The sequence below is a fragment of the Sinocyclocheilus grahami genome, unplaced genomic scaffold (genome assembly GCF_001515645.1).
Source record: "Sinocyclocheilus grahami isolate Dianchi unplaced genomic scaffold, SAMN03320097.WGS_v1.1 scaffold31.1, whole genome shotgun sequence".
NCBI lineage: Eukaryota > Metazoa > Chordata > Actinopteri > Cypriniformes > Cyprinidae > Sinocyclocheilus > Sinocyclocheilus grahami.
Genome location: NW_015505210.1, coordinates 240,200 through 251,567, shown reverse-complemented (window position 1 = coordinate 251,567; position 11,368 = coordinate 240,200). Strand labels below are relative to the sequence as shown.

The following is an 11,368-nucleotide window of genomic DNA, read 5'->3' as shown; positions in this document are numbered from 1 at the left end:
ATCTATCTATCTATCTATCTATCTATCTATCTATCTATCTATCTATCTATCTATCTATCTATCTATCCCTAGACTGAAACAATAGAGCCTTGAATGCAAAGGTCACGACCTAGTGCTGCATCTAAAACAGAAAACTTTTGGAGTGGAATATCCATATATTGCAATAGCATTTGTCGACTCGTTTGGACATGCCATTTGATTGGCTAAAGAATTTGAGAAGAAAGCCATACATTCTCACAGTGTCTTTTCAGGTCTATTCACAGGATGTGCCTTCTGGTCCCTGGATAGAGAGGCAACAGGCCAATATAAAATGGCACAGGTCTGAACTACAGAGCCACAATAACTATAAGTTCTATCTTTGGGAACACATTTAGGTGTGTTCTAGGAACACAAACGATGCAGATAATTTCCGTGTCTTAAAGTGATAAACAGAGATGGAGTGAGTATTATTTGGGACACCTCCATGCATGTTACTGAACATTGCATCATGCACTGTCGAGTCCCAACTTCAGGTTTCTTTTTAAATCCACTATAATGGGCTTATGCAATCAAAAGCAGTTTGATCCTGCACTAAAGGTGTTCATAGTAATGGATGAGGTTTCATCTTTGGGGTTTGCGTGTACATATTTACTTTACCTCTCCAGCAAACTGTTTGCCATTAACAGTGTGTTCTGATCCAGTCAGCAGATTGTAAGAGCCCCAGTGGAAGTGGAGCTGAGCTGCTGAATATCTGTGAGGGAGGCTGGAGATGTACATGTGAGACGGCAAAGACAACTGCACTGTGGGTACAAAGGAAAGAAATCATAAATGTAATCTTTAAGGTATGGTCACGTGCAAGACAAAAAAGGTCTATTCTGGCAGAAATTCGGGTGAAAAACCAAATCAAAAAAGACCATCACCAAAAATAAAAAATCTAATCACTACTACAAGTAATATAAAATTTCCAGAGTAGAAACGGTGCAAGGAAATTTTTAATGTTTAATGGGTTCATATGATGCAATTTCAATTTTTCCTTTCTTTTTGGAGTGTTACAAGCTCTTGGTGCATAAAGAAGATCTGTAAAGTCACAAAGACTAAAGTCTCAAATCCAAAGAGATATTCTTTATAAAAGTTAAGAGTCAACCACGCCCCCCTAAAACGGCTCGTTCCAACACGCCCCCACATGTCTACGTCACGATGTGGGAAGATTTGCATAACGCCGCCCAAATGTTCACGCAAAGAAAGAAGGTGTAACTTTTATTCTCGCTGTAGTATTGTTGTTGCCGCCGCTGCCATGTCGTGAAGGTGCTGTGTGTTTCCTTGTGAAAGCGAAACTACTTTGTTTGGCCTTCCAAAAGAGGACGATATCCGCTTCGTCATGCCTGGAGCTGATCCGTGCTGGTCACGGAGGAAATACATCAACTTTGCGCTGTGGATCGCCGGATCAGGCTTTCACCGTGAGTCCAGCCCGGGGTCGTCACATGTGGTTGCCGCAAGTCCGTCGGACGCTCCTTCGTCAAATCCGCCGGCCGTGCCGTTCTCAAGCCCGCCGCCTCTGCTCACTCAAGCCGGCCTCCGCTCACTCAAGGCCGCAGTGTGTGACGCTGTTTCGTTGTGAAAGCGAAACTACTTTGTTTGACATTTAATTATGTCCCCACTGGATGCAACGAATGCCTCGCTTATAATGGGTTTTCATGTTTTTGAATCATCGCTCCGGCCTGACAGGGCATCATCACAGTATGGTAAGGGGCGTAACATTTCCGTCACATGCTTGAGGTATTCGGCCACTCATAACGCACTGGATAGCTGGCCAATCACAGCACATCTCGCTTTTCAGACCGATGAGCTTTGTAAAAATCGACGCGTTTCAGAAAGGCGGGGCATAGAGGTGAAACATTAATGTAGAGTATGTGGAAAATAATGTGTTTTTTTTTACCTTAAACCGCATAAACACATTTCATTACACCAAATACACAAAATTATGTTCTTTTTAGCAGCATCATATGACCCCTTTAAGGTTTTTGTTGCACTTTCACCAATGATAATTATGGCTAAGGCCTTGCGTATTTTACAAATTCTGAAAGCTTTTCAACTAATAATCCTGCCTAACTTTTTCCAAACTCAGTGTGAAATGGCTCCAAAATCCCAAACACAGTGGTACACTGTCAGGAAACCTCATCAGTATTCATCCTTGTGGCTAAAGCTCTGTGGCAGCAATGCACACTTACTGTAGTTAACTATACATTTCCCTCTCTTTCGAGCAGGACATGGCTCTTTGGAGTGAGAGTGAATAAAATAAGAGTGTCTTAAGTAAACAATCACAGTCGAGAAATGGTAAATGGAAGAACTACAGTCTATTTAATGCACTTTTGACCAAAAATATAGCCGAAAATACCCACTACCTTGAAAAGTAGCACTTGTGATGTTGTTTAAGACTTTACCTTGAATCACAACTTTGCCATTTTTTCCAGACTAAAATACAAACAGGTTTATTTTATCATAATAAGCGGGTGATTACAAGAAATGACATGCAAAATAGATCCTTCTATCATTTTCTCCACGTTGACCTAGAAATTAGGTTTGAGAAGAAAGACTATTTTACTTTTATGTGTGATGCACGGTCTCATTCGTTTAAAAACCACAAATCATTTAATCTATTGTAGTGAATAAAAGGTCTATGTTTTCACTCAGACATTACAATATGGAATTTAATATCTAAAAATTTACATTTTAAACGGTACGTAATGTGACAATAGTTATTAGTTGTCTTTAACAAGCAAAATGCTCTATAATCATACTGCACCAACCAGAGTGTCCGTTGTTGCTGAGAGTGAGCTGTTCATTGGTCGACAGGTTGTAGTTCTGGACCTGGATGGGCAGCAGGTTTGAATCGTATCTCAGCAGATGTGTCTGGAAGTCAATAGGCGACTGGAATGCTCCTCCGCAAAATGGATAGTTGCTGGACCAGTTGTGTTCTCCGTCAGGTCCTGAAAGCAAAAATCAAAGAAAGTTGTGGTTACCCAAGTGTCCTTCCCTGGCTGTTTCTTATCTGGCGGCGTTTGAGCATTTGATGTGGCCAGAATTGGATTGCATTACAGTTTTGCTAAGACACAGGCTAAGGTCAGCGGTCACAGAACACTGCCTTACAAAATGAATGCCCTTACATGAATACCACACCCAACAATAAAAGATAATGTTTTGTTGCTTTGGGGGAGGCTTTGAAGTCATTCCAACAGTATAAACTCCAAGAGTATAAACTTGTCTAAGAGACATTTCTGGTGCATTGTAGATAAGAGGGTACAGAAAAAGGTAATTTTTTGAAAAATATGGCAAAGTTTCTAATTAAAATAATAATTTCTAGGCTTTTTAAATGCAATTATCATTGTTTTCTACTACTGAAACAGTGGCAGTAAAACTGTTTTGCTGTCGCTGTGGGCTTAAATCATCATATTAAGGGCTTGTGTATTCTTTGTCAATGATGATCATGGTTTTGTGGGCAGCTTTTGTTTTCTGGACTGCTGTAACTACGAGATTTCAACACAATGTCTCTTTTAGAAGCTTAACATGTTCCTCCCTTGCGGTCGTAATTACTCGCTGCTCAGTTCATTTCTAATCTGGACTAGCCTCTCCATCATAATCACATCAGGTGCCTGTGGCCGGTTCATAACCCTTAAACCATAACTGTTATGAAGGCATAATGAGCAGACCTCTACAGTAAAACATCTGCAGCTCTCTGGTCTGGATGTGTTGGACATTAACACTGAACTGTTGGAAGCTGAGGTCATGCAGCTAAGTTACTTATTAAATTAAGCTTTAGCGTTAGTTCTGGCAGGTCACGTGAGTCAAGCTTGCATCAGCTGATTCTCAGCTGATCACATCTACCTATAGGAATACGACACCTATCGTGGCATTCCTATATAAGCTGTATTCAGTATTATTCAGCAGCTTTTTAGCTTGCTTCGGAGCAAATTACCCTCCTCCATCCCCAGCTCCACCTTTCGCCACAGTCAGGACTTAGCTTTCTGATATTCCTTGCTAATCAGACTCCTTTATCTTGAATAAAGTGTTACACTTAAATATCATTGAGTACATTAATGATATCTGCATTGTTCTGTTCTGTTAACCCTAGGGGGGTTATTATTGCTGCTCTCCCTGCTCATTCATGACAGGCTGCATGGATGGGCAGGGAGGTTTTTTGCCCAGAACAGAACCATACCGCCAAACCAAACTTTATGCTAAGTATCTATCATTCTGACGATAGTGGTCCTGACAGAAATACATTTAATGAATTTTAAATAATAAAATTAAATACATTTAAATACTATTATCTAACTAGTATTATTTAAATAGTAATTAAATATTTTTATATAATAAAATTGTATTCTATATATTTAAATTATAATTAATTTTTTAAAAATAAAGATAATATGGGGTTTGTTGCAACTGACTAGTTTCAAGTTCAAGTCCAAGTTCGTGTCCACTCAAGTCCAAGTTCATTCACAATTGCAGTCCGAGTCCAAATCCTGAGTCCAAGTACCCGAACTCTAGTTGCTAGGGTGTTCTAGATGGTTGTTAGGTGACTGCTGACTCAAGTCAAAAGAGCCTCATCCTATTAGGTCTCTATGATATTCTCTGTTCAGCAAGCCACATTGAAGTATCATTCATGTCTGTCCGGGATCAATTATGCTAAGATAATAATCTCAGCTAACTTTTTTGAGCATTTGTGCATCTGTTTTCATCTTAGACCTCAGGCAGTGAGATGTTTGATGTCATTATGTCCCTGTATGTGATAGAAAACGGCCTTGACTCAGCTGAATTAATTTAGACTCTGAATGCCAAGAGCTCTCAGTGTTAGCCGGCACAAAGGACAACACTCATCTGAGCTCTGTTTGATGGGCATGATAACACCTAAACAACAGCACAAGCACTGCAGTGTTTCTCGTTGAGCTATTTGTCATGGTATTTCAAACAGTGGTCAGTTGGATGCTTCACTCATTTGTCACATTGTCTGCATCTCAAAATATATATTTTTATGATATACATTAACGTTTTAATGGGCAAACAATTCCCATAGATTTACATTTTGGGCCAGTATTCAACCACTTAGCAATAGCCAAGCAACTAGAACAGCTAGAAACCACCCATGGCACCCTAGCAACCGCACTGCAACACCCTGGCAACCACCAAAACACTTTAGCATCATACCTCTGACTTCTGCATGAGTGCCACTCATGTTTTCTTCAGAAAATGCTAAGATCTAGTTTTAGTAGCAACTAAACTTAGCAATTTGCTTAATGAGGGTGGTTGGTTTCATAATCACATTGTCTAAAAAAAACAAGCCTAAATACAGCACATTACAAGGTAGTCTGACTTTGTAGGCACTGTAAATTTGCACGCAGAAGTGAAAATTATTTCACAAGTTTAACTGAAGGGACAGAAGAGATTCAGCTTGTAAATTGCAATGTGCCACACACAAAGACAGAATAATATTATGCATTGTTCTTTCCTAAGTACAGGGAGCTATGAAATTTCACAGGCACAAGCAATTAGACGAACAATCTCTTCCCAAAATAAAACCATTATAACAGCTCTGTTTTGCAGTTGAGGTCCCTTGAGTCGCCTTATATCTTAGTTCAAACCAGCCATAAAATAAATCAAAACAAGACATGTAATGTAATTACATAAAAGTGTGTAATTCCATACTCAATGATCATTACTCAATGAACCTGCAATAGTTCAAGGTCTCCTTGCAAAGCCAGTGAGAACATGTGAGTGACAGCGGCATGAGGAGAGAGCTGGGTGGGCAAACTAACAGGAATCACATGGTGAGAATCATTTCAGAGCCATGAGGGCCAAAAGGGGTCAAAACGAGGTCATCTTTGCACCAAGAGATCCCATTTTCCAGGAGCAACATGTTCTTTGATACCTCCTTCATGGTTGCCAGAGGGTCTCCATGAGCACACTTGTATGACATACTGGGATTGTTAGAGATAACAGTTAAAAAGCCTACCCAGGAATAGTTTTGGCTCATGAGCATGGTAACCAAAATCCCGTTTGGTTCCCTAGGTGCAGGCAATAGACCAGAACACTGCGACAGCGGCCGTGATTAAGCTTGTTTATTTTAAAGCTCTTCAGTGAGTAAAGAGCACGTTTTGCTGGTCTCTGTAGCAGATGACTGGATGACCTTTACTACTGAGGTGAAAACGACTCCATTATAAGAGAAGGCATTACAACTCAATTACTTGCACTCAGGTGATAACTTAAGCTAAAAGTTTCAGCATTCCTCCATCTTGCATTTGACTGGACAAAATCAACACGATCAACGTTTTGTTAAATACATTTTTTTAGTCAACTTTTTGATTGTGAGGAGTCTTTAATAGTGTCTCTCCGTAGCGAGTATGGCGTTAGGTTCAATTAAGTTCAATTAATTTCGAGGAATCGGTTCGAATTGTTTGTTTGAATGAATCAAATAAAAAATTATTCAATGATTCCTTTGTTTCATTAAATCTGCACTGCTCACAGAAGTCTCCGTGTGGCATTTTTTATAAAATTAGACAAAAGTTTGGGGACCGTACGAAATTAAATCTTTTATTAAGAAAGTGCACGTTGAATTGATCAAAAATGACAGTAAAGAATAAATCATCTAATTTGACTAATTTGAAATCTAATTCAAAATGCAGTTCTTTTGAACTTTCCATTTATCAAAAAAATCCTGAAAACATACATCACAGTTTTCTCAAAACTATTACGGTGCACAACTCTTTTCAACATTGATAATAATAATAAATGTTTCTTTAGCAGCAAAGCAGCATATCAGAATGATTTCTGAAGGATCATGTGACACTGAAGAGTAATGATGCCGAAAATTCAACTTTGCATCACAGGAATAAATTACATTTTAAAATATATTAAAATAGAACACCGTTATTCTAATAATATTTCACAATATTACTGGTTTACTGTATTTTTGATAAAAAAAAATGCAGCCTTGGTGAGCATAAGAAACTTCTTTCAAAAATATTTTTAAAAACTCTTATCAACCCAAAAGTATGCAGGTAAATATTGCTGTTTATGATTATATATTGATAGATTGGTGCATAAATACATAACTGTGTTCATTTAGTGTGGAAAGCCATTTTTATATTAAACATTTTGAATTGCAACAGTGGTTGTTTGATTGAAATTAAATAATAATAATAAAAGGTCTACTTACCATTATATGACCATTTTGCCCCTGAAAAAGAAACAGAAACAAATATTAAATTAAATCTTTTAAAGTTCTTTAGGAATCAGTCAATTCAGTCTTAAATCAGTCAAATAATGCATTCCATTGCAGCTGGACTCCATTCTGGTTGCATTGCTGCTCTGGTCACTGCTGGCTACTCTCGGTCAATCTGACTGACAGGCTGAGCCAGACTCTTGCTGCTCTTTCCCAGAGATTTCTGGTTCACAATGAGATTCCCCCGGAGCATGTATAATCCGTCACTGCTTAAAATGCTAAAGAGCAAGTCACTGGAAATCAAGGCATTCCTTGAATGATTAAAGTTCATAAGTTTAATTTAAATCAAATAACAGATGTTGACACAGTCTATAATGAAACGCAAAGCATTTTTGAACAGCTATTTTTAATTTACCATGCATTAACTGTAAAGTAATGAAAACTTTTCACAAATGACACAGGAAATTATGATATTTTCTCAATATGAGATTTAGAGTCCAAACAGAAAGCCGCAAACATGTCCCAAGCAATTTGGTCATCGCTTTAATTCACAACAGTTAATCTACCTTGCTGCTGTAGGACCACAAGTTTTTCCTGAACTGACCCTTTGGGGAAGATCCACAGACAAGATATTAACAGCGCAGTTAAGTCGGCACCTGAACGCTAATTTGGTGTGACAAATGTTTCACCTGTGGTTTTCAATACACTGAGGTCATTCGAGGTCATCTGTCCGATCTGCAGACACAGCCTTGCTAATTCAAAGCATTTTGGGGTTCTGCAAATTCATAATTACACATTATGATTTTACATGTTTTTACTTTACTCCCAAGGTTGTTTATTTATGGAAACAGCATTCACCCACTCATTATGCTAACAACTTAAATTAACTACCAGGAATCTATATTTGATGTTCAATTTTCTTCCAAATTACTGCTTCTACACCAATATGAGGCTATATCGTCCATTTAAAGTGATGCAAAATGTTGCCAATTTTTACAAAAGGTTTCGACTGAGTACTTAAAAAAAAATACATCCACAAATGTGCATCAGAAATTAAGTAATTTTCTGAAAGTGATTTAAAAGAATGTAACAGAAATAAGATTAAATGTTACATATTTCTGCAGTATAATATGCAAATGTCACTTCTATAATCCATTATTCACCAACAAAAACTATAAAATAAGGTACCACATAATAACTTATTAGCAAACATTTCCGCATTATGTTGAACACATCATTAATGATTCACATTTTCATTTATACTTTTATATGTAAGAAACAATTTTGAATGCACATGACCTGTTAGGTGATGGTTATCGTGTTTCTTCTGACCAATCAACAGAAGTTAGGTTATTATAACGGGAGTTCTGCAAGACTTACCTGTGGACGCGAAGGGACACGCGCTCAAGATGATGAATGTAAGTGTAAGTGTCATTGCAAGTGTCAAGGTATCGGCTGCTTCTGTACCCTCAGAAGTCGACTCAGAAGAGAGAAACCCTGACATAGCCTAGCTGTCGGAACCGGCTCTTATATCAAGCATGCTGCGCTGCGAGTTAAACGCAGGAGACGTCACGGAGATGACAGAGCAGCGCGCTCGTTTCCAGTGAGTGACTTCATCCAAATCTGCGGCTGTGCCTCGAGCGAGTGTGCTGCCTACCCAGACAGCATTTTGGCCATCAGAGGAGTATATCTTTGTCTTAACTCTGAGAAATAGCTATTAGCCACAGGTTCTCAAACCGGTCATTTTAAAACTCCGCAAACTAGGTACAACAGAGCGTCATCTGATATGAGAATTTTTTTTATTAAAGCTTATATGACTGATTATATCTCCACATTGCAGCATTTGCTCGGTGTTTACTGTGCCCTCAAATAACATAGGTACTGCGTTATTATAGGTGTCTATGTATATTGTGGGCATCGTGTTTATCGTGCAACTGTATATACATTATCTTTGACTGGTTTTGCTGCTATTGCACCATAATTTATCATCTCGCAATTCATCTATCAGTCCATGCGCACGAAACGCCGCTCAGCTAGGACCGGAATTAATTGTTGCAGGCCTACATCATCATCATCATCATCATCATCATCATTATTACAAGCCTATAGATATACTGAATAGATAGGCTAAAAGTGCAACGATAATTCAGCTACATGAATAGTTTAAATTAATACATCCTAAAAACTTGCAGTCCATAACTGTGAAACATTTGACAAACATTGTTAAACATTGAACTGAATTAATGTTGGGTTAAACTCAGTAATGCTACTATATTAGTATATATTATATATATTAGTGGATTATTATATACAGTATCTCACAGAAGTGAGTACACCCCTCACATTTTTGTAAATATTTTATTATATCTTTTCATGTGACAACACTGAAGAAATGACACTTTGCTACATTGTAAAGAAGTGAGTGTACAGCTTGTATAACAGTGTAAATTTGCTGTCCCCTCAAAATAACTCAACACACAGCCATTCTCTCTCCCTGCTGGTGACCTTGAAACAACTTTAAATTAGGTTTTCCATTTTTCTCTCAGCTATATTAGCTCTGAGAAGAAGAAAAAAATTAAAGATAGAAATATAGAATAAAAAAAAGTATAATAATTCCTAAATTAAAAAAAGTGGTTTGCGTTTCATTATTGTTTTCCTTTTGTTTAAATTTTCTTAAAAGTAATTTTAAATCATTTTAAAAACACAGATTGCGAATGATTCTTTTTTTTTTTTTTTTTTTAGATAGTATTAAAAATAAATTACTGTCAATAAACACCAGGTTCCTATTTTAACAACTTGATATGCCCTGCTATGTTGGCACAAATAAATATCCACTTGAGTGAAAAGTGTGATAAGTAGCTTTTCTCCTTTTTAACCTGTTGTAATATTATATAAAAAATGGTGTCTTAACCAAACCTGCCATTATTTGAAGGGGAAAAATCCATGCTGTAAATAAGGTTCTTGATATTTTGTTTCTTATACACACTAATATACTTTATAATGTCGCTACAATCTAAATTTGTTTCGTCACTTACTATGTAAATCACCCACTGCGACACATAGATGATCTTTTAGTGAACCAAAGGTCAAATGAGTATAATTCCTCAGTAATTTACCATCTGAGCCACTCAATGTATTTAACATTTTTAATAGCCTATACTTATATACATGATGGGGCTGAATTATGTTTTAATGTATGTTCTATAAGGGACAGCCACTGCTGAAACCTGAATCTCCATGCACATCATTTGTGGGGCCTCTTACTGGCACCATGCTGGATACTATTTTCATCTGTAACCTGTGAAGGATTCTCTCATAGTGAGGTGCACAAAAAATTATATTATATTATATTATATTATATTATATTATATTAATGACTTCAGCTATATTTATACATTTTAAACTGAATTATTTTTTTATTTCTGTGCTAGACCAATGATAATTGTGTTTAAAATTAAACCAAACCAAAAAATGTAATTTGCTGAAAATTTACTCACCCTGCAGGCCATGAAGATGTAGATGTAGTTTGTTTCTTCATCGGAACAGATTTGGAGAAATTTAACATTACATCACTTGCTCACCAATGGATCCACTGCAGTGAATGAGTGCCGTCAGAATGAGAGTCCAAACAGCTGATAAAAACATCACAATAATCCACACCACTCCAGTCCATCAATCAACATCTTATGAAGTGAAAAACTCATCTCTTCTGAAATATGCACAGGTCAAGCAAACATGCAAGTTAAACATCTTGATAATGATTTTGTGTCTTACAAACACACAGCTTTTCACATCAAAAGATGTTAATTGATGGACTGGAGTGGTGTGGATTACTTGTGGATTATTGTGATGTTTTTATCAGATGTTTGGACTCTCATTCTGACGGCACCCATTCACTGCAGAGGATCTATTGAAGAGCAAGCGATGTAATGCTACATTTCTCCAAATCTGTTCTGATGAAGAAACAAATTCATCCACTTCTTGGATGGCCTGAGGTTGAGTAAATTTCAACAAATTTTTTTTTTTGGGTGAACTTTTCCTTTAAACTCAATTAGCATTGAACTTAAAAGCCATTTTACTGATTACGGCTTGTAAAGAAAAACTGTAAAACCGAACAGTGAAATTAATTAAATGAAATTAGTTAACTTCACTCAAATAATAATGAAAGTT

At 37.1% G+C, this 11,368-nt stretch overlaps 1 protein-coding gene across 1 annotated transcript in view; it reads right to left on the bottom strand.

Moving 5' to 3' along the window:
* The window catches only part of LOC107573368 (carbonic anhydrase 12-like), a 13,164-nt gene extending 4,448 nt beyond the window's left edge, over window positions 1–8,716 (bottom strand). The window contains exons 1-4 of the mRNA XM_016259806.1: window positions 8,579–8,716; window positions 7,193–7,213; window positions 2,787–2,966; window positions 637–779 (exon numbers count right to left, since the gene is read on the bottom strand). Of these exons, the coding sequence (XP_016115292.1) occupies window positions 637–779; window positions 2,787–2,966; window positions 7,193–7,213; window positions 8,579–8,702 (468 nt within the window). The 5' untranslated portion in view covers window positions 8,703–8,716. The remainder of the gene's footprint in view (window positions 1–636; window positions 780–2,786; window positions 2,967–7,192; window positions 7,214–8,578) is intronic.
* Between the last annotated feature and the right edge of the window lie 2,652 nt (window positions 8,717–11,368).